This window comes from Natator depressus, chromosome 2 (genome assembly GCF_965152275.1).
Source record: "Natator depressus isolate rNatDep1 chromosome 2, rNatDep2.hap1, whole genome shotgun sequence".
Classification (NCBI taxonomy): Eukaryota; Metazoa; Chordata; order Testudines; family Cheloniidae; genus Natator; species Natator depressus.
This window is the reverse complement of record NC_134235.1, coordinates 205,133,204-205,157,667: the sequence shown is the minus strand read 5'-3', so window position 1 is coordinate 205,157,667 and position 24,464 is coordinate 205,133,204. Positions and strand designations below refer to the sequence as shown.

Genomic DNA, 24,464 nt, shown 5'->3' with positions numbered 1-24,464 from the left:
TTTGTGGAAACAGACTTCAAACAATGGAACACCTTGTCAACCAGTGCCCCACACGATCATATCCTGGTGGTAGTTGTGTCTCACCCGAAGCAACTTCTTGGATCACCAACCTCGACTGCACATCTAACATTGCTGTTAAGCTATGACAACGTGCCATTCTTTTATCTGCATAAGTGCTCATATGGATGGGTAAGGACTCCAAAAACTCCGGCCATTCATTTTATTTTAATGTCTTTTTTTTCTGTGGAATTAACATATAGTTCAAGTCTGCATGAGTGAACACAATAATACGTAGAATAGTAGCCCATCCCTAAGTTTTGTAGAACAAATCATTCCTGGTGCAAAGCTATCAATCAACTGAATTACATCAGAGATTAATTTAGTGCTGTAGCCCCACTCAATCTTTGAAACAAATAGGATGTGGAATACCAAAATTAGTATGAACAACAAAACAAATGAAGCAAGGGAAGGAGAAAGTGTTGATTTATCCTCCCCATCTCTCTTCATACTTCTCTGTTCTCTGCCCTACTCCCATTCATCCCTCATTCTCTTTAGTAAGCTCCGTTTAGTCCAGGGGTTCCCGGTGGACAGAGCCCACCGCTGCATGGCTGAAGCCCAAGGCTGGAGCTCAGGGTCCGAGGAGGCAGTGGGGACCAGGGGCAATGCGGGGAGGTGGGGGGGGTTAGGGCCCACTGGCTGCCACCCAGGGCTCAACAATTGTCATTTGTTGTATGCCAATTTTTCCTAAAATGTTTCCTAAAATACTTAATTAGCTTCAGGAAAAACAAATAAATATGCACATTATATAGGGCCCTACCAAATTCGCAGACATGAATAATGCATCACGGACCGTGAAATCTGGTCTCCTCCACGTGAAATCTAGTTTTTTGTGTGCTTTTACCCTATACTACACAGATTTCACGGGATAGACCAGCATTTCTCAAATTGGGGGTCCTGACCTAAAAGGGAGCTTGCGGGGGGGGGGGGGGGCGGGTCACAAGGTTATTTTAGGGGAGGGAGTCGTGGAATTGCCGCCCTTACTTCTGCACAGTGCCCCAGCAGCAGAAGCAAGGGTGGCAATACTATATCATACTCTCCTTACTCCTGCGCTGCTGGTGGCGGCTATGCCTTCAGAGCTGGGCTCCTGGCCAGCAGCCGCCGCTCTCCAGCTGCCCAGCTCTGAAGGCAGGGCCGCCACCAGCAGCAGCACAGAAGTAAGGTAGTAGTACAACATCTCCCCCTATAATAACCTTGCAACCCCTCGCCCCAACTCCTTTTTTGGGTCAAGACCCCCACAATTACAGCATTGTGAAATTTCAGATTTAAATAGCTGAAATCATTAAATTTACGATTTTTAAAATCCTATGACCGTGAAGTTGACCAAAATGGACCGTAAATTTGGTAGGGTCCTATACATACCCAAATTATTGTAATTTATTTATGTGGGGGTTTATTTTTCCAGACTCAATAAAAAATAATGTACAGGTATCACTATTCTTTACTGGACTTAGAACAGAAACACGAATAAGGTGCTTTGCATGTTCTTGTCTTTTTTTGTTGTTTCTTTTGTTTTTTCAGTTGCCTGGTTTTGGGGCTGTTTGTTTTTGTTTGTTTGTTTGTTTTAAGACTTGCTAGTAGTAAGTCTGCTTCTGTGAAAAGTGATATTTGTATGTTTGTTATTATCACTTTCCACAGCAGCAGACTAGCTAGCTGGAAGGCAATGAAAAGTGATATTAAAAAACATACAAATATCACTTTTCACAGCAGACTTACTCAGCCCTGGCAAGCCAATGGACAAATTAAGCCCTGGACGGGTGGCTGGGAGAGGCAGCGGGGATCTGGGGGGATAGATCGGGGGGGTGAGGGACCAGAGGAGGCAGTGGGGACCGGGGTGATGGGGCGGAGGGGTAAGCCCAGGGCCGGACCCCGGGATCCAGGGCCAGAGCCCTGCAGCCACATGGCCAAAGCCTGGGGCTGGAGGACACATTGGGGCAAGCCTGGGGCTATGCAGCTGGGGGACATCGTGGGAGGCAGCGGAGGCTAGGAGAGATGGATGAGGGCCAGAGGAGGCATCGGGAGCTGGGTGGATGGAGGGGAGCTGAGCTTGGGGCCAGTTCCCGCCACCACACGACTGGGGGCAGGGGCTGAAGCCCAAAGCCCAGTGCCCATCACAACACAGTAGGGGGATGGAGCATGTGGCCAAAGCCCAGCAACTGGATCCTATGGCCCCATGGCCAGAGCCCAAAGCCCTGCAGCCAGTACACAGAGCCCACTGCTGCATGGCTGAAGCCCACGGCTGGAGCTCAGGGTCCGAGAAGGCAGTGGGGACCAGGGGCAATGCTGGGGGGGTGGGCGGGGTTAGGGCCCACTGGCTGCCACCCAGGGCTCAAGCCAGAAGCCCAAGCCCCACCACCCTCTGGAAGGTGAGGAACTCACACCGGCTGCTTGTTCCTCTAGCGTTTGTGGCTCTAGAGTGGGCAGCACCCAATCCCTGCTGGCAGCCCCAGGGGAGAGGTCGCTGCTTTGCCTCCCCTCGCTCCCAATCATCACCCAGGAGGCTGTGACCACAAGAAAAGCCCCTGGTGGCAGCATTTGAGAAACGCTGGTTTAGTCAGTCAACTTGAGCAAGTTGGAAGCATTTATTTAAAAAGGATATAGCACATACAGATAAAGGCTTTCAAAGATCTCAGTCTACAGTATTGTTTTTAGAATTGTTTTTCATCAAAGCAAGAAGCAAGACGTGACTTTGGGGTTTATCTAGGATAATCAGTGACCATCGTACTGCATGGCATGTTATTCTTTTTACAATTAGATTTTAGCAGAAGTCTATTACTCACACGAAGCATTGAGAATTTTGAAATTGGAGGAACCTACTTTGTATTTAATATCATATTCTGGAGAACACCATCATGATTCAAAACTCTTTTCCTTCAGAAAACTCAGTATGACAGGCAAAGCCGCATGAGTAAAAGTCTTCAGTGACCAGGTTCCCAAAAGAAAACCACATTCTACGAATGTGAGCAGGAAAAAGCTGGAGATGTACATTAATATAGATGGGTAACTGCCTGCACTAGAAATGACAGTTAATACTAGAACTGCAGACTATAAAATACTGGCCTTTTCTAGCAATGTTCAAGCGAATGGAATGCCTCCTTAGCTAGATCCTACATGTTATCTAATCATATCCCTTCCCATCATCCTTCACACAGCCTATGAATCAGAACTTTCTGGTGTATCCTTTTGACTGAGAACCTTCAGGTGAACCATGAATAAATGGCCTGATTTTCAGAAGTACTTAGGACCACAGCTTCCATTGAAATCAAGATGGAAGTCCCGCTGAGGCCAATGAGAAGTAGAGGTGCTCACAGTGCCTCTAAAAGTCAGGCCATTTATTTTAATGCCTAAATATACGGTAGATTTAGATGCTCAAATATAGGGACATAAGTTTGAAAGTTTGGTCCTGTTCATATGGGCCCTTTATGCTCATTTCTAGTATTTTCTGTTAGAAATTTGCTTTAGTGAAGATCCTCTTAAAATCTAAGGAAGGAAGGAAAGAAGTTACAGAAAAGAGTTTCTCTTTAACAGCGAAGAGGATAGTTATAACTATCAGGCTAAGGCTAAGACTTCCAGAGACCTCCATGACATTTTCACTTCAACCCCGGGGCAGCAGGGCCGGAGCAGTCAGCCAACGGGGCCCTCCTGCAACTTCCAGCCGCCATGTGCAGCGGGCCCCTCCCCCGTAGCCCTAAGCCGCTGGTGCAGGAGGCGAGCGGGACCCTGCAGCTCCCAGCTGCCATGAGCAGACCCCACAGCTCCAAGCTTCTGCCAGCAGCAGGGGGGACCCCCTGCTCTCAAACACCGTGGGTGGGGTAAACCCTGGAGCCCCTGCAGCAGTGGATGCTGGACTCTCCTTCCGCCCCATTTTGTCATAGTTATTTTGAAATAAAAGTCAGAGACAGGTCACAAACTTCTGTGAATTATTGCCCGTGACCTGCCCAAATCTTATAGTCTTATCTATAAATAATAATATTTACTTGTAATAAAAATGTCAGGATTGAGGCCTCATTGTGCTACGGACTGCACAAACTCGGTCTCTGCTCCCTACAGCTCTTACACTCTAAATAGACAAGACAGGCAAAGGGTGAGGATGAAAACAGAAGCACAGAAAAAGTGAAGTGACTTGCCCACGGCCTCAGAACAAGTTAGTGCCAGAACTGGGACTAGAACCCAGGCCTCCTGACTTCCACTGGCATCCTACACATTTGACCACAGTGACTTTCTAAATGCTCAGTTTAGCAAACCTATTGATACAAGAAATAACCCTCAAATGGAAGCTGTTACATGTATATATAATTTTGTATATAGTCTGTCATTATAATCCAGACATTTACATTCAGCAAAAGTTACAAAGAGGAGGTACTTACAGATTGCATATAGCAGCCCTGGGTGAAGTAAGAGGCACTAGCTGCAGTAAGAGTTTTACACCATTTTGCCATCCTTCATCTCTTTCGAATTCACAGAAAAGGTAAGTACATTCATCAGCTGAGAACTGGTAGAAAACATGAGTGTCTTGAAAATAGAGTTGTCTGTCCACTGTTAGAAAAAAATAAAATGAAATACCTTTTAAAGTTTCTTCTACCAACTTTACTCATAACCATATATACATATTCAGTACTAACTCAATGCTTAGTTTGACAGCCATCAAGGACAAAATGATTAAAACTGAACTTTGAAGCAATCAGATACAGTCTGGCTTTAGTTAATTTCAGCCAAGTGATACAGCAAAAGGAAAAATCTCAGAATGAATGGAACATCCAGGTTCCCAGAGTTTAAGGCAATGGAGTGTGGATACTTCAGGAACACAGAGAGCTCTGCCTTTAAGGGACATAGCTGTCAGAGAGAGGTCTTTCACCCAGCAAATTCATGAGCATTGTTTTTCATTAGCCTCTAGCTCATTTCTTCTGCTGAATGCCTTTCTACAGTATAGTAAGATCATGAGGAAGAACAGGATACATGAAAACAGGAAGGAAAATATTGGAAAAAAAGAAAAATCTTAAAGTTACCAAAGGGATCATATACTTTAAATATACATTCTCCCTTCACAATGCACATATTATAAATTCATCCCTTTTAAAAAGATGTCAGGCTAGATTCTGTCCCGTATTATGTCACTTCTGCCAGCAAGGGTGAGGGCACAGGGCTCTCAGCACCATAATGCTCTTCCTGCAGGAGAATGTGATAGCATGATGATTCTTAGCTGACACACCAGGGAATGAACCCAGACCTCCACAGCCAAAAGAATGAGCTGCTACAGCTAACGAGTCAAGGCTTCCTAGCTTGCACTGTAATATCCTTAGCAGATCCGGCACCAAAGGGAACCTTTAACACATATATTTACCAGTAGGTTACATAAGCACAAGGTTTCCAAATTCCTCTGTACTTTGAAAGGAGTGGGGACAATTCACTAGTACAGACCCAAATAGTCATGGGTAGGGAAGGGGCATGTATGGACAAGATGGGCTGGTGGTGCACTGATTCTCTGGCTATGGAGCCCTGGATGCGATGTGAAGCTGTCTTCCCATGGAAAAATCCCCGAGGGTAGCTACTGATATCAATATCAACACCTGTGTCCCAGACTTCTGGGACAAACTCTGCCCTAGCTTAATCTGCAGTCAATGGGGAAACACAGAGAAAGGAAGGGTGAATTTGGCCCAGCATGGTTATCAATGAGTTGAAAATACCTCTTCATGTACTGTGCTATATTCTCTAGTTATGGAAAAGAAAAAAAAAACACTAGTTACTAAAGAAGACACCTGATGAACCAGTGATTTATAGTGACAAAGCAACTGCTGACTTTTTGAAAATAATGCAAAGCACTTGAAGAAAAAAATAGGTTTAGATAGATATGAACATGATCTGCAAACTGGCAAACAGGCAATTGCATTTCCAAATGCAGAAGAGAGAAACCTGTATCTGAACTGATTCATATCTTATATTTATTAAGTGAAACATCACATGGATAAGTCTATACCAAATTAATATTAAAGGAAGTGACTTCTTAATTAAAAACAAAGCAAAAAATCAATCAATCAATCTACATTTTTCTTTTTCCTCCTCTCTCCCGGCAAACATAAATCTCATTCTATGTATGAATGCCTTACTGACCATGGTAGGACTTGTTTCCATAACACTAACCTGATAACACAATTCCCATATCCAGTAGGAGCTGCCATACACCAACTGCTGTAGATCGACACTTAACAAAAGGACAGTGCTCCAACAGCCAGTCTACCAGTTCTGATCCAACACAGCTTTTTCTAAAAAAAGGCAGGACATTTATTTAAAATTCATATTGTATTCCACAACATTAGTGTTTGACTATATATAAAAGCAGTCATAAGGTGTATTGCATAACATTGTGCAGCAGGTATTAACTGGCCATGCAAATGTATTTATCTATCTCATGGGATGATGAACATCTGATGTCCATGGATACCTGCCTGTAACTCAGACACACCCCAATTGGGACATAATGCAATATACTGTATTTATTCCTCACAAACAATCTGAAGTATCTGTAAATTGTTGCAATGCAAAGGGTTTGCTCATCTTAACAGACAAGGATGTCACATGACGATTAAAAATTATATTTTATCTCATTACTGGCTGGGTGAGATATAGCTATGTAGATTATATTGTGTACGTATATATAATATTTTTTATAAATCAATGTTAAAAATAGGAATAGCCAGCCCAAATCATATTAACAGTTGAAGTCATTTGAACCTTCAGCCTCAAGCTTAAAATGCTTCAAATATAGATGCAAGTAGTAGAGCTAAGAATTATATAAATGGTCCTGACTTGGGACTGGGGATAGCCTTTTTACTAGGATTTACTTTGTGTCACTGCATTACTAGCAAGCAATAGCCTCACTTTTAAATTCAACAAAAACAAACAGAATCTGCATTTTGTTTTTAAACACAACACATGAATTAATGGCATTAAAATAGAAACCTGTGATTTTTGCATAACCGAAAATAGGAAGAACTCTTGCACTGCAGCATAATGTGGTTGGAGAGTCTTCATTTAAAGTCAAGATATTCTGTAAATTACACTCAGAATCACTATGTAAACAAACTAGGGCTGTCAATTCATCGCAATTAACTCATGCGATTAACTAAAAAAAATTAACTGCAATTAAAAAAATTGATCACAATTAATTGCACTGTTAAACAAGAGAATACCAATTGACATTTATTAAATATTTTGGATGTTTTTCTACATTTTCAAATATATTGATTTCTATTACAATGCAGAATACAAAGTGTACAGTACTCACTTTATATTAGTTTTTAGTACAAATATTTTCAGTGTAAAAATGATTAAAAATTATTTCAATTCACCTCATACAAGTACTGTAGTGCAATCTCTAGTGTGAAAGTCTAACTTACAAATATAGATTTTTTTTCTTACATAACTGCACTCAAAAAAAAAAAAAGTAAAACTTGAGCCTACAAGTTCACTCAGTCCTACTTCTTGTTCAGCCAAGCACTATGACAAACAAGTTTGTTTACATTTACGGGAGATACTACTGCCTGCTTCTTATTTTCAATGTCATCTGGAAGCGAGAACAGGCATTTGCATTGCACTTTTTTAGCCGGCATTGCAAGGTATTTATGTGCAAGATATGCTAAACATTCGTATCCCCCTTCATGCTTCAGCCACCATTCTGGAGGACGTGCTTCCGTGCTGATGAGGTTCATTAAAAAAATAGCGCGTTAATTAAATTTGTTACTGAACTCCTTGAGGTAGAATTGTATGTCTACTGTTCTGTTTTACCCGCATTCTGCCACATATTTCATGTTATAGCAATCTCGGATGACGATCCAGCACATGTTGTTTGATTTACGAATACTGTCACTGCAGATTTGACAAAATGCAAAGAAGGTACCTGTGACAGGTTTGATCACAGAAACCCCCTGGGAGCTGCCACCTGATGTGCCAAGACTACGTCTGCTCCTGCTTTCCTGCCCTGGCAGCTTAGGACTTCAGTGCCCTGCCTGGTTTAAGCCAGACCCGCTAGCCTGCTGCAAACCCAGACCCAAGTCTGAACCACGTCCCCTAACAGCTGTAGGCTTAACTAAAAGCAGCTTAGAGAAGCATTCCTGTCCTTGACACTCAGATGCCCAATTCCCAATGGGGTCCAAACCCTGAATAAATCCGTTTTACCCTGTATAAATCTTATACAGATTAAATTCAAATTGTTCACCTTCTATAACACTGATAGAGAGATATGCACAGCTGTTTGCCCCCTCAAGTATTAATACATACTCTGAGTTAATAAGTAAAAAGTGATTTTATTAAATACAGAAAGTAGGATTTAAGTGGTTCCAAGTAGTAACAGACAGAACAAAGTGAATTACCAAGCAAAATAAAATAAAACATGCAAGTCTAAGCCTAGTACAGTAATAAAAACTGAATACAGGTAAAATCTCACCCTTAGAGATGTTTCAATAAGTTTCTTTCAAAGACCAGACACCTTTCTAGTCTGGGCACAGTCCTTTCCCCTGGTACAGCCTTTGTTCAACCTCAGATGGTAGCTAGGGGATTTCTCATGATGGCTGCCCCCTTTGTTCCGTTCCACCCCCTCATATGGCTTTGGCACAAGGCAGGAATCCTTTATCTCTCTGGGTCCTGCCCCCCACCCCCCCACAAATGGAAAAGCACCAGGTTTAAGATGGATTTCAGTACCAGGTGACATGGTCACATGTCCTGTGAGACCCCAAGCTTTCATTCCTCCCAGCCTGACTCACAGGAAGGCCTGCCTGCAAACAGAGCCATCCACAGTCAATTGTCCTGGCTGATGGGAGCCATCAAGATTCCAAACCACCATTAATGGCCCACACTTTGCATAATTACAATAGGCCCTCAGAGTTATATTTCATATTTCTAGTTTCAGATACAAGAGTGATACATTTATCCAAATAGGATGACCACACTCAGTAGATTATAAGCTTTGTAATGATACCTTACAAGAGACCTTTTGCATGAAGCATATTCCAGTTACATTATATTCACACTGATTAGCATACTTTTATAAAACCATATAGAGTGCGTCACAGTACCAATGTGAGATTTCTAAGAATAGCTACAACACTCGACCCAAGGTTCAAGAATCTGAAGTGCTTTCCAAAATCTGAGGGGGTGAGGTGTAGAGCTTGCTTTCAGAAGTCTTAAGAGCAACATTTTGATGCGGAAACTACAGAACCCGAACCACCAAAAAAGAAAATCAACCTTCTGCTGGTGTCATCTGACTCAGATGATGAAAATGAACATGCACTGGTCCGCTCTGCTTTTGATCGTTATCGAGCAGAACCCATCATCAGCACAGAGACACATGTCCTCTGGAATGGTGGTTGAAGCATGAAGGGACACATGAATCTTTAGCGCATGTGGCACGTAAATATCTTGCGATGCCGGTTACAACAGTGCTATGCGAACACCTGTTCTCACTTTAAGGTGTCATTGTAAACAACAAATAGGGAGCATTATATCCTGCCAGGGTGGATAAAAATCAATGATTTAAAAATAAAAAATAAAAAAAATCTGTTTTTTTTTCTAATTTAAATTGGATTTTTTTTTTTGATAAAATGCTTTTTCAGGAAAAAAACTATCTAAAGATAGTTTTAATTAAGGTACATTATAGCTCAAAGATATCTCATCATGGAATAGGGATTATAAATTCTAATTCTATAGTATGAGACAATATATTCATGTAATGTTTAAGAAAAGTTTTGTAAATGAGTTCCAATACTTCATGGATTAGGGACCAAATCTTATGGAGTTCCAGGGGCTTCTGTATAGATTATTTAGATTAATCTTTCAATCTACGCAATGGGACTCAGTGCTCAATCAAACAAACAGTTTCACTTTTATTTCTACTGCCTGTCCCTCCCTTCTCACATTTATCTCCAGACTTCTTCTCCTTGTCCAGATCTATTCCGCCCCCAACAATCTTCTATTCATTTAACTTTTTAAAACTTTGCACTTTTAGAGAGAGGTAAGGGATTAACTGTGTACACAAATTTGCAGAGGGACAATAGGGTTGAGGTCTGTTATTTCTCACCTCTATATATTATTTATTCATTTAAAAACATTTTTACTGTTAACAAGCATGTTATCTCTGGAGACACAAATCCACAGTTTGAGAACTGCAAAACAAAGCATCTCTGATGGTATCTTCTAGACTGAGCACTGAGTCTCATTGGATAGATTGAAAGATTAACCTAAATGATCTATACAGAAGCCCCTGGAACTCCATAAAATTGGGTCCCTAATCCATGAACTATTGGAACTCATTTACAAAACTTTTCTTAAACATTACATTAATATATTGTCTCATACTATAGAATTAGAATTTATAATTCCTATTCCATGATGAGATATCTTTGAGCTATAATGTATCTATCTTTAGATAAAAGGCTTTTTCCTCAAAAAGCATTTTATCAAAAAAATCCAATTTAAATTTTAAAAAAACGATTTTTTTAAATCATTTATTTGTATCTACCCTGCAGAAAAATAATGCAAGTTAATTAGAGCAAATTAACTTTGTTACCTGCAAATTCCTGTAAGGTACACTCTGTCTTTAATCAGGTCAGAAGCTTGAACTGTAAAAATATTCCTGAGAGCTCTCCCAGCACATGAAGAACTCTCTCCATAAATCTAAAATGAAAAGAGAGATTGCTTTTTTATCTAGATACAGAAAGTTAGAACACTTAAATACACAAATTGTTACCAAATTAAGTTAAACTGGTATAAATATGGTTAAAACTGGTGTGATGTAAGTCTGCATCTGGGTTTACACCACAGTAGTTAAACATATTTATCTATATTGGCAAAAGTTTTCTAATGTAGACAAGCCAAAAATTGTACAAGTGGCTCTAACTGGAGGCTATATTCATAAATTACTCAAAAGTCAGGATTTAGCGAATGAAACAAAAAAATAGTTCTTCCCACTAAGTCTTTTAGCATGTGGAATTAAAATGAAGTTTTAAAAATACCTTGCTTGAAGGGTTTTCCAGATATGGATTTGAAATTCGTCTGGACAAATTCTGTAAAAGATAGATTGATAAAGTCATTATCTGTAACCAAAAATAGGAGTAAGAGAAAGGTAGGTCATTTATCTGTTGAAACATGGGTTACAATCATTTATAAATCACCAGAGGTATCCTGTGTGGCCTCATTCTAGTCATTTGTGCACATCTGTTCACATCATAAAGACCTATAGTAGGTCCAGTATTTTTTAGTGATCTGAAAAGGGAGGTGAGCAGTGAGGTAGTACAACGCAGAGGATAAAAATTATTTAGGTTATTCAGGACCAGAGTGGACTGTGATGAAATTCAAGAGAGACCTAAACTAACTAGTTGAAGGGACAACATGAAGGCAAATGAAGTTCGTTGTTGATATATACAAAGTAATGCACATTGGTGGGAAAATTTTAAACTCCTCATATGCCTCCAGAGTGCTAAATTGACTATCCACCTAGTAAATCAATAGTGTCCCCTCATCTAGAGCACAGTATGAAGTGCTGATTACCCCATCTCAAAGAGGATATTGCAGAGTTTAGAGAAGGGCAACAAGAAACTCATATATGAGGCGAGATTGAAAAGACTGAGATTACTTGCCTTAGAAAGGAGACAATTAAGAGTGATATGATGAAAGTATATAAAACAAATGGATAGAGGAGAGAGAGAACGAACAGAGATTTCCACTCTGTCTCAGAAAACAAACCAACCAACCACCACATACACCATGAAGACATTCAATGGCATGAAAAGATGGAAAATTCAAAATGGGTAAAAGGAAATATTTTCCACAAAATGCATAATTAAACTGTGGAACTCATTGCCACGAGAAGATATGGAGACCAAGAAATTAGCAAGATTCAAAAGTGATTGGATGTTTATAGGAAATAAAAAATATCCAGAGTTAACAATCATAATTTAGGAATATTTAACTTAACGCTTCAGAGCTTAACCCACTCTAACTATTAGAGATCAGGAGGAGACCAAATGTGAGGCGGCAGATTATTCCAAATCTGCCTGCTGGGGTTTCTTACATCTGACTCTGAAGCATCTAGTTATGGACACTGCCAGACAAGATACTGGACTAGAGGTCTACTGGTCTGATCCAGTATGGCAATTTCTGTGTTCCTATAAGCGGCACACCATACAATTCAGCTCAGTATACAAATACTTCCTAAAAGAATCCCAGAACTGGAATAATAGAAGCTTTGCAGGTCAGGATCAAGGTGCTCTGGTAGAACAGTATAAGGATTGCATTGCTCATGTTAGTCCAAGTTCTAGGCAACATTATTAATTCCTTACTTCAAGAATGGCCCAATTTGCATAAAACATATTTTAATAAAAAAGCCTCATGAAAACAGTGGAATAATTATTGAACTCATTTCAGAAACACCTAACTTTTTATATATTTAATAGAACTCAGCATACAACAAAGAACAACGACAACTAGATAACACTTCTTACATTTTCAAAGCTCTTTACAAATGTTACTGTGGTTCCATGCTCCTTATGTGACAGAAGGAAGCTCAGTATGGAAATAAACAAAATGAGGCCACATTTACTTTCCTTTCCCCCATATCCAAAAAACGGATCGTAACACCACCAATTACTCTTTCTAATATGCATGTTATTGGCATGTGGCAATGCTTCACTTGATTTGTTCTCAAATCCTTCATTGCGTATTTATCAATTCAGTAGCTACAAATCTCACTTATTGTAGCTGCATATTCCAGGTTATAAATTGATATTTTCCCCCCGTATTCCAAAATTAACAGTGACTATAATATTATTTGTCAGTTAGCTAGTAAATTAGAGTACATAAGATGGCTAATTCCTTTCATTCCACGGAAAATTGTAAACAAGCAAGGTGATGGAGATGCATTTTGCTAGTCCCATTAAACGTTGTGCAGATATTGCCGAGTTTTATGCAGGTAAAGTTTCCGTTTCCCATCTACAGCTTGTGCTGCACATATTCATTTTGTCAACAAGTCAAAAATTAAAAAAAAAAATAAAAAACTGAACACTCTAAAGCCTTATGCTCACTCCTGCCTTGGTGCCTCAATTCAGCACACAGCACTGGGAGGCAGGTGGAGCAGAAACTCAGCCCAGCTGATGCTGAAGCAGCTGTAGTAGAGAAGGCAGGGCCAGACCAGACCATACCTCTACCTCTCAAACCAGCACACAGCCCTAGGAGTGCATCTCTCCCATCCACCTTTTTCTTAAAAACAAAAAACTAAGAAAGAAAAACAATGCAAAGACAAAATTATGTAGGTTGCAAAAATCAAACACCTGAAAGTTAGGAAATGCCAGACAGTGTTGTGCAATGAATAGGGCCTCAAAATTATGAGCTACTGCTATTCAAGAATTGCCCAGACGTCAAGGCTTTTAAAAGGTGAGAGAATAAAACCTTTAAATCTAACAGCAAGGTTTCTTCAGAGACTTTCCAAAGAGTCTGAGGAAACTCCGAATTTCTGCAGCATTTCACAAGAGTGTACTGTTGGTGAAACCAAAGATACTTCCCTTTTTACCCTGTTTGTGAATGAATTTTAAAAACAGATATCAAACACTGTGATATTACGTTGCCAGATACAATCGTGGGAAAATAGGGAACCAGAATGAATCAATGATGTATAAAAGAGAGGAATATTGTAAACTTGAGGTAAACTTTACCTCATGGACAATCCTGCTAAGGAAAGAAGTGTTCATATTGATTTCTTTTAGTTTAGTGACAAAATGAAGAAGTAAGACTAATATTTACAATCAAGCATGTTTATGCTATCAAGGTAGTGTAATAGACTTGTGCTGAAATCAGCAGTAAATGAAAGGGACTAAAACAAAATAGTGCATTTCTAAGAACACAAGGAATAATCAGAAATGTAACTATAGTAAGGCAGAATGGCCTCCCTCTGAGCCTGAGATGGAGGGACCTTTGCATTCTCCCTGGTGGGTGGAGCCAAGCCAGCTCTGCCCCCTGCGCTGGAAGCAGAGAGGAGGGACAGGAAGCGTAAGAGGTGGGTCCTTCAGGTCAGTTGGTCCAGAGCCAGCAAAGGAGGCAAATGTCTCTAGCCCACTGCAGGACTCTGGACGAGACCCCCTAGCCATGCAGCACCCTGCCCCGGAGGAGAAAGAGAATGGGAAGAGTTACTGGGACTGCTGTCTGCCACTTACCTCCAAAGAGACTGAGGACCTGCAGACTATGGAGCCACAACCATGGACTGTGGGAGGAAGGAGCCCAGGGGAACCAGACATTACTCAGATTGTGCTGTCTCAATATGAGTCAGCATATTTTGGCAGGATCCCCACTGACCTGGTGGCGGGATCCCTGCCAGTGTTAGGGCCCTGGCCCTGCAGCCTGGTGGAGTAGGGGGGGGACCAGGTCCCTCTGCCGCCAACCCCATCCCTGGGGTGGTGGCCTACTCACCCTAGGCCGGATGGCCTGTGCCTTGCCACAGCCAGAAGGCTGCAAGCCCCTAGACCAGTGGTTCCCAAACTGGGGTTCGCAGAACGTTACAGGGGGTTCGCCAGAAAAATTTCACTAATGGCGGCCAGAGGACCCCGGGCATTGGAGGCAGCAGGTGGGACCCGGTTGCAGGGCAGACAGCCCGAGCCCCAGGGAGAGCGGGGGCTGGGCAGTTGGGGCTGGCAGCTCAAGCCCTGTCCCCGTCACCAGGGGAGCTGGCCATCCGAACCCCAGCACTCTGTGCGGGGCTGGCAGCCCGAGCCACAGGGAAAGCGGGGCCGGGCAGTTGGGGCTGGCAGCCCGAGCCCTGTCCCTGTCAGCAGGACCTGCAGCCCAAGCTCAGTGGAGCTCAGTTGACCGGGGCGGTCAACAGGGTCCAGCAGCAGGAGCCTCGCAGAGCGCGGAGGACATTTAAACTTACATCCCTGGAAACATTCATTTTTAGGAGGGGGTTCACGAGATTTCACAATTTAGTGAAAGGGGTTCGTGGGCTGTTAAAGTTTGGGAACCACTGCCCTAGACTGTTTGCTGTCTGCCTTAACCGGGAGGCTAGGCTAAAGACTTGCCAACTGCTTACTGCTCTGTCCTGCTTAGAGGCTAGAGCCCAGACTGTAGCTGCTGTCTGCCTAAGCCAGAAGGCTCGGGCTAAAGACTGCTTGTTGCTCTGCCCTGCCCATCTTTCATTCCACCAATGTTTGCAGTGTCAGCTCCTAACGTGAGCAATAGCTGAGCTGAAATCTGATAGCTGAACAAAGGTCCGGTGATAAGTAACACAAGGACTTTATCTTGGGTGATGACCCAAATCAGTCAATTGACTACTTCCTGAAACTGATACTCAATTAGAAGGAAATATACATGTTTACATATGTGTTTTAAAGATTGTGACAAAGTTACAACTTGTGTCCTTGTTTGGAAATAAGATTCTTGTAAAGCAGCTCTGAAAGTGAATAAGTTAACATCATGGCTTGAATAGGGCTTGGGAATGGCTGGCTCACTACAAAAGCAATTTTCCTTCTCTGGAAATGGCCCACCTTGATTATCACACACATTGTAAGGAGAGTGATCATTTTAGATAAGCTATTACCAACAGGAGAGTGGGTTTGTTGGGGAGGGTGGGGATTTGTGCTGGAAATGGCCCACCTTGATCATCATACACATTGCAAGGAGAAAAAAGAAAAGGAGTACTTGTGGCACCTTAGAGACTAACCAATTTATTTGAGCATAAGCTTTCGTGAGCTACAGCTCACTTCATCGGATGCATACTGTGGAAAGTGTAGAAGATCTTTTTATACACACAAAGCATGAAAAAATACCTCCTCCCACCCCACTCTCCTGCTGGTAATAGCTAATCTAAAGCGATCACTCTCCTTACAATGTGTATGATAATCAAGGTGGGCCATTTCCAGGTTGTAGATCCTTAATAATGCGTTGGAGGGGTTTTAGTTGGGGGCTGAAGGTGACACCTATCCTGAAGGATGACCCAACACTCTCACAAATCTTGGGAGACAGGCCAGTCCTTGCTTACAGACAGCCCCCAACCTGAAGCAAATACTCACCAGCAACCACATACCACACAGCAGAACCACTAACCCAGGAACCTATCCTTGCAACAAAGCCCGTTGCCAACTGTGCCCACATATCTATTCAGGAGACACCATCACAGGGCCTAATCACATCAGCCACACCATCAGAGGCTCGTTCACCTGCACATCCACCAATGTGATATATGCCAGCATGTGCCAGCAATGCCCCTCTGCCATGTACATTGGTCAAACTGGACAGTCTCTACGTAAAAGAATAAATGGACACAAATCAGATGTCAAGAATTATAACCAAGAATTCATAAACCAGTCGGAGAACACTTCAATCTCTCTGGTCACGCGATTACAGACATGAAAGTTGCAATTCTTCAACAAAAAAACTTCAAATCCAGAATCCAGCGAGAAACTGTTGAACTGGAATTAATTTGCAAACTGGATACAATTAACTTAGGCTTGAATAGAGACTGAGAGTGGCTAAGTCATTATGCAAGGTAACCTATTTCCCCTTGTTTTTTCCTACCCCTCCCCCCAAGACTTTCTTGTTAAACCCTGGATTTGTGCTGGAAATGGCCACCTTGATTATCATACACATTGTAAGGAGAGTGATCACTTTAGATAAGCTATTACCAGCAGGAGAGTGGGGTGGGAGGAGGTATTTTTTCATGCTTTGTGTGTATATAAAAAGATCTTCTACACTTTCCACAGTATGCATCCGATGAAGTGAGCAGTAGCTCACGAAAGCTTATGCTCAAATAAATTAGTCTCTAAGGTGCCATAAGTACTCCTTTTCTTTTTGCGAATACAGACTAACACGGCTGTTACTCTGAAACCTGTCATTGTAAGGAGAGTGATCACTTTAGATAAGCTATTACCGGCAGGAGAGTGGGGTGGGGGGAGAGAAACCTTTTGTAGTGATAAACACCCATTTTTTCATGGTTTGTGTGTACAAAAACATCTTCTGTATTTTCCACAGTATGCATCCGATGAAGTGAGCTGTAGCTCACGAAAGCTTATGCTCAAATAAATTGGTTAGCCTCTAAGGTGCCACAAGTACTCCTTTTCTTTTTGCGAATACAGACTAACACGGCTGTTACTCTGAAACCTTTCCTTCTCTTGATATTGACACCTCCTCATCAGCAACTGGGAGTGGACCACATACACCCTGACTGAATTGGCCTTGTCAACACTGGTTCTCCACTTGTAAGGTAACTCCCTTCTCTTCATGTGCAAATATATATTTATACCTGTATCTGTAATTTTCACTCCATGCATCTGAAGAAGTGAGTTTTTACCCACAAAAGCTTATGCCCAAATAAATCTGTTGGTCTTTAAGGTGCCACTGAACTCCTCGTTGTTTTTGTTGTTAACTAAGATTGTGAAATGTCACACAAGTGTTTACCATAGTTAATAGTTTCATACTGCCTTGCAAGTTCTAGATGTACACAGACCTAAAACAAGACCAAGTACGCAAGCCTCTTGAACTGCACTTAGTATATACGTTTTGTCATAAATGTAGCAGTGTGTTAGATAGTTAGGAGCGTTAATCAGATCCTCAAGCTAATATAATTTGTGGCAAAGTAGGTTTAAAGGGTTGACTACTGTAGATCCGTTAGGAAGATGACCCTGGTGAATTGACATAAGTAATTGACCAAAATCTCTTATTCCTTTGCTTTGTTTTCCCTCTGTATTAACACCACCAGAGTTAAGAACTGATTGGCACAAGTGAGGCTCTATTCTGAGGGACTCAGTCAAAAAGCTAAGAGGTTTACCTTAGTGATTGCTTTTAAGTGTTATTTTCTGTTGTGGTTGTTACTTGATTCTGAAAACCTGGATGGTTATTGTATTGACCAATCTACTAGTTTGTTAGAAACATCATAGTTCAATATTATTTTTACCTTCTCATATCCTATATTAGTTGCTGTTACTAAGGATAGTTAATAAAACAATACATTTTAACTCTAAAGTCCTTTTTCTTTAGTTAAGCAACCAAAATTCAGAGAGTCCTAACAAAGGTGGTATGGGTTATCAGTTAAGCACTTTGTTTAACTAAAGTTTGTTTCATACCCTATCTTTCTTTAGAGTTGCCAACTCTCACAATTTCATCACGAGTCTTCCTTAAAACCCCAGAGTTCATCCAGCATGATTAGGTGAGAATCTCAGCTTTCATTTAAAAAAAACAAAACAAAACACTGACATTTCTAGTGCTTATGATTACAGAGGAAAAACTTTAATTACCTGAATGCCCTTTAAAGGCAAGCAAAAAAAGGCAATTAATTTATTTTTAAATATCATGGTGTTTTGGGGAGGCCTGACTCCTGATTTTTGAATGTCTGAGTTAGCAATACTAATGCTCATATTTGATTTTTTTTCCTCAGAAGAACTCAGCCTCATTCAATGCACAGGATGGACAGTGTTAATGAGTCACAATTGTGTACTGAGCAAAGCTGTTATCTGCAGGATCTCTGCCTCATTTAATCTAGAAGTTGGATGGTGTGCAGAGAACGAGGTGAAAGCCTGAAGACAAATATGAACGTTTAGATAAGGCAATAAAAGACCACCCAGCAGAACTGAATTCCCTGGCTCTGCCACAGATTTTCTACCACCGAATTTTGGCACGGGGCCACTAATTGTGCAATCCTCATTGTCTGGGTGTCCACTGTGAGAAAAACTCGGGTCCAATTTCCAGAAGTGTGGAGAATTCTCAACTGCAACAGAAGTCAATGGGATTTTCAGCTCCTCTGACTTCACCACCTTACTGTCAGAAGGAATGAACACAAGGTTGAGCATCAGAGAGTACAGAGTTCTAATTCAGAATGTGTGACATCTGGCAAGTCACTTGTCTTTGTCTCAGTCTCCCTCTTTGTAAAATTGGGATAACAATATTCTTATCTTCGCAGCTACCCTACCAGATAGATCTGTTAATGTTTGCGAAGCATTCAGACTCTGGTGAGGACCACCATAGTAAAACATCAGAGGAAATGCATAATTCTATATTCAAAGCTAAGTTTAGATGCTATACCATAAGTAAGGTGTTGGCTGTTGGGCCATGCATTGAATCATGAGGATAAGAAGTATTTAAAAGCTGTCTTGCTCTCTGAGTGCTGCCTGTCCTGTTAGGTTGGGGGTCCTGTGGGAAAAACTGTATAAGATTGTGCAACTAAAGACGTAATTCTGGTGTTTCCTAATCTTCAAGTACTTGAATTTGCAATCTAAATATCTTTCTTTTTTATAGTAGGTTTTATATATATATATATAAAATAAATTTCAGCATAAGTTTCATTTTTTGCAAGTCTACTTTGAGAAAGTCTTTTTTGTTTTTTAATGTACGTAATAGTTAAATACAAATAGTATGGTTGTCAGTACTGGATCCAGGAGAGAAAGAGGGTCAACCCAGACATGTCCCGTACCTTTTGCCAAAAAGAAAACAAATCCCTTTTAAAGCCCTGAACCACCACCCCTCCTTCCACAAGCTTTTGAGAAATACTGTATATTCCCATGATATGGTTATATTTAGTAAAGGTTTAGCCCAAAATGGAGAATAAATAGAGGGGATTTCAGGGATGTATTTTAAGATTACAAAGGGTATAGGAAACATGGAAAGTCCTTTGTTTTCTTGCTGGTGTTATAAGCACAGGAAAAACTTGATTAAATTACCCGACAGTAATTTTAAACAAACAGAAGGAAATACTTCTTTATGCAGCATGTAGTCAGCTTCTGGAATTCACTGCCAGAGGAGATCAGATAGTCTTACTGAAGCTGGATTTTTTAAGAGGGTTGGCTAGCTTGATGACTAATAAAAATGAGCCAGATTCTCAGCTAGTATAAAACAGCATCACTCCACTGAAGACAGTGGAGCAATGCCAGTTTACACCAACTGAGGGTCTGGGCCATTATTTTTACATGTATAACTACAGATACGGGTAAGAATATCTTGTTTCAGAGCACAATCTGATTAGTGTAGGAGTTGGGAAGAAATTCCCCTGCCACAGGTATACAGTACTGCTCAACAAGCAAGGTGACTTATGAGGGGATGTGTATCTTCCTTTGAATCAGCAAGTATTATACCATCATAGCTGGAAGGGTACCAGACTTGATAAGAGTGATGGCTTGATCCACTATGGTAATTCTCATGTATCTGCTGGAAAAGTTGCAGAGATATATTAACGGATCCTGCTCCATATTTTGATGTAACTGAGCTACACAATTTGGAGCTGAACCAAAATTTGTATGTATTTAGACATGGGGTTTTGATTTGGGCCCATCTCTAGGCAGGAGCCATTTGTCTGTTCACATTAGCTAGGTCTACTCTAGCTCTTTTTCCCCCTCACTGAAAGCTATTCCACCATGGCTAACACCAGTGCAGCTCCACTGGTGGTAATCAGAGTGGGAAAATAACTCTTTTTGGTTTGTTAGTGAGACAAGGTGGGTGAGGTAATCTCTTTTATTGGATCAACTTCTCTTCATGAGAGAGACAAGCTTTTGAGCCACACGGAGCTCTTCTTCAGGTTTGGGAAAAAAATCAGTTCACGGCAAACCAAAACAGAAAACACTGAAAAATTTCAACAAATCAAGCCACCTGTTTTGGGTCAAATGAAACAGGTTTCGCTTGACCCCAAATGGACTTTTTTTCAGGCATTTCTAGAGGGCTAGATTCAAAGTGACTATCTACGGTCATTGGGCCAGAGAGAATGAGAATGACTCCATAACCTGGTTATTAGGGCACTCATCTGTATGTGGGAGATCCAGTGTCAGTCCCTGCTCCAATGACTGTTTATTTATGAAAAGCAGAATAGCTTCAGCAGGAGACACTGAAGCCTTGTCTACACTAGCAGCAGCATGTAGGATAGAGGAACCACACAAGCAACTAAATGCCACAGTGAACAGCATGCTGTGTAGCTATATGAAAGAGTAAAAGTCTCTAGCAAGGGGGAGCTGCTGGAGTCTTTCCCCACTGTCTCTCCCCTGCCAGAGCCTTTCCCCACCACAAAGAGCTGCTGGAGCTTTTCCCAGCAACAGGGAAGCTCTGGCAGTCCTCCGGCAGACTCTGGCTGTCGTGACCAGGTTGTGAGCAGTCAGTCCTAGTGGTCAGAGTGGGAGTTGGGAGTCAGGCAAATCTGGTACTAGAGAGGCCAGAGGGCAAACCAGGAGTCAGGCAGGCAGGCAGGGTCTGGTTACCAGGAGGTCAGAGTCTAACATAAACCGAAGGAGACAGGCAGGGTCAGAAGCCAGAATCTGGGATCTCTCATGCACAAAGTCTGCAGCAAGACAGGAGGACAGTCTGTGTTGTTGCTCAGACAACTCACTGTCATGCCAGCCAAACAGTGGGCTTAGAGGAGCTGCCACACAAGGAAGGCCCTGTTAGGCGGTACTTCCTGCTGAGCCCAGCCTCGGTCTAAGCCTCCTGTGGTGACGTGGAGACGTCAGTAGCCCAGAACCCCCATGGTCCCAGCTTCTAGCCCTGCAGGTTCTCACATTGGTAGTGGGGAGACAGCAGGACACTACCCTGCTAAAATAGTAGTATAGATGGGGGTGGCTGTGACACTGGCAGACTAGTCAACTTGGGTATGACCCATAACCACTTACAAGAGGCACTGAAGTGTAATCAAGACCATCTACTTGTATGTGAATTTCAAAGAGATGTTATACACCAGCAATCAATAACTCATTTATTTGTAGTAACAGAAATCAAGGGTAGATGCTAAGTATATTTGTCTGTGTTTACCTGTATCTTGTTAGAAGTTTAACAATGTGATCTAATTAGCTTGTAGATGCTAATCCTGTTCCTGTCTAATAATGCTTCATTACTGTATTCTGTTGACTCAGAGATCAAAAGGGGATATTACCATTTAGTTGGGACTTGTGGTGTAGTAATATTATTGTCCTCATCTCTCCTCGAAACTTGTAATTCCACATAGTAAACTACGTGTGAACTGTTTTGACAGTTTGAATGGCTAATTGCCTTATGCTAATGAATACAGCTAGCATACCTGTGTATGCATGGGAATAGAAGATTAGCTTCAAAGCAACATTCTGCACTGCCTATTCTTCATCGGGGAAAGGTCCTGCTGTGACAATTGCTGTCAAAAGCCTTATCAGCTTGCTAAAGGGCTATAAAGAAAAAGAACACAGCCTGATTCTAACATCTCTAGTCTGCTTAAATTTTGAAAAGGGAAAAGTATAAATCATCAGACTGAGATCTTCCATATAATTATTTGGAATAACCTGGAATTCTCAGAAGAATTGGAACAAACTCTACACCTGCCTACTGGACTGTGACCTTTTAAATTGATTCCAGAAAGATTTTTACTAGTCAGCAGCCTCACCATAAGGACTTTTCACATATCTGTATGTATATTGATCTTTTAACCACTGCAACTCTCTTTCTCCTTTTCCTTTTATTATTAAAACCTTTAGTTTTAGGTACTAAAGGATTGGCATCTGCGTGATTATTGGGTAAGATCTGTAACTCATATTGACCTGGGGATCAGTGTCTGGTCCTTTGGGACTGGTGGACGTAACATATGGTGAATCTGGTTTTCAGTAACCACTCACTATATTAGACTTGGCTGTCTAGATCGGGCTCAAGAGCTGGAATGCTTGAAGGGGACTATATTTGGCTTCTTGGTAGCCAGAGTGGTATTACAGAAGCTGTTTGCTACTCGCTTGGTGAATCTAATTCTTGATTAAACCACCAGTTTCAGGAATTGTCTGCCCTACTCCTTGCAGTTTGCCCTGAGTAAGCACTCTCAGTGTGGCCTATCCAGGCACCTGGTCACAGAGGCACTACTTGGATGTGTAGAGAACCAGGTAAGATATATATACCCAAAGGTTCTGATATGGCTTTACTTGCCTAAGCAGAGCCTCATAGTTTACACTGCTAATTATACCCATGCTAGGGTGCATGCAAAGAATTGACCAAAGCTATTCTGCAAATTCATGTTAAATTCCCAAACAGTTTTGGGACAACCAAAACTGCATTGTTCAGTGTTTTCATTATTCATGCAAAAATGTTTGCCCTGCTCTAGTAATAATGGCAGGACTTCCCAGTGACAATTTAACCACCATATATTCTTGCACTGCTCAGAACAAACCTCAGAAAGGTGCCACAAGTACTCCTTTTCTTTTTGCTAAGCATCATGGTTCTTAATGCCACAATTTACTAAATGCTTTGTTAAATCAAGGCTTAATCCAGTGATAGTAGCCAGCAACCTGTCTACACTAATGCTCCCAATGTAGCTAACACCAGAATAGCTGAACTCGCATTAGCAACAGCAGAGAATTTTTCAGACATTTCCCTGGTGTGCACAAAACCTGAGTTTAAGGCTCAAACACTCTTGTCATTTCTCCTGATAGCTCATAAGGCTCTCACTCACATGTTCAAGTCCTCCATGATGCCCTCCAGCAAATATAAAGGAAGAAAAAAAACTTTATATTTTTAATATTTTTAGAGGTAAACACACAAGCGGGGAGGCATTTCTTTTTAAATCAAAGCCTTTTTTATATCTCAAACAAATAAGAAAAGGCATAAATAAAATTTTCTCCCTTTTTAAAAGGAATACAATGAGAAGGTTAAAAACAGTATTGGGGAGGAGGGGTTAACTGGCTCTACAATTACAAAAGTAAAAATAGAACTGATAATTAAATTATTAACTGAAAATTATTTGATCACTTTTGTTCACGAACAATTTGCAAAATACTCAAATTTATTCATTATTTGAAAATAATGCCCTGATGCTACAAACATGCACATACTTAACTTTACACACAAACTGTCCCAGGACTATTCACATGTGCAAAGTTAAGCATGTGCATAAGTGTTTGTGGGTTCACGGCATTATTGCCCTCATCCAGCACATCACTTGTGTTGTGTCCCAATGTTTAAAATTAAGCATGTGCTTAAGTGCTGTGCTCGATCAGAACCCATTTCCCCCAGATAGAAATAGTGTGAAAATGGTTCATTTTTAATATTCAAACTTCAAAACTCATACTGCACAGCTAAGTCTAGTTGACAGCAATATTGTTTCTGCTCCCTGACTGAATGACTTCTGCAACTATCCAAACAACAGAAATTGCTAGTGTTGTTGCAATGGAATAAATAAATTCAAGATTCACTATCAGCAAACATTTGAGCATTCAAGCTTAAAAATTCACTTTCACAGATCTTCATCTTCTAGTGTTCAGACATTCATGGATAACAAACAAAAGAGAGAGTCACAGGTATGGCTGAACCAAAATTCACTTCCAAATTCAAATAAATATTAAAGCTACTTTTCCCTTCTACCAGTCACACTCAACCATAGTACTGTCGACTTAAAAAATAAAAATAAAAAAAAATCCAGGAGGATTATTTACTTACTTTCCCTCAGGCCCTTCTAGAAA

The 24,464-nt window shown here is 41.1% G+C and overlaps 1 protein-coding gene across 3 annotated transcripts in view; it reads right to left on the bottom strand.

The window, feature by feature from the left end:
• The window catches only part of RAPGEF5 (Rap guanine nucleotide exchange factor 5), a 223,964-nt gene that overhangs the window by 163,193 nt on the left and 36,307 nt on the right, over window positions 1–24,464 (bottom strand). For all 3 annotated transcript variants that reach the window (XM_074945792.1, XM_074945793.1, XM_074945794.1), the window contains exons 2-5: window positions 11,061–11,111; window positions 10,616–10,722; window positions 6,196–6,317; window positions 4,425–4,593 (exon numbers count right to left, since the gene is read on the bottom strand). In XM_074945792.1, coding sequence (XP_074801893.1) covers window positions 4,425–4,593; window positions 6,196–6,317; window positions 10,616–10,722; window positions 11,061–11,111 — 449 coding nt within the window. The remainder of the gene's footprint in view (window positions 1–4,424; window positions 4,594–6,195; window positions 6,318–10,615; window positions 10,723–11,060; window positions 11,112–24,464) is intronic.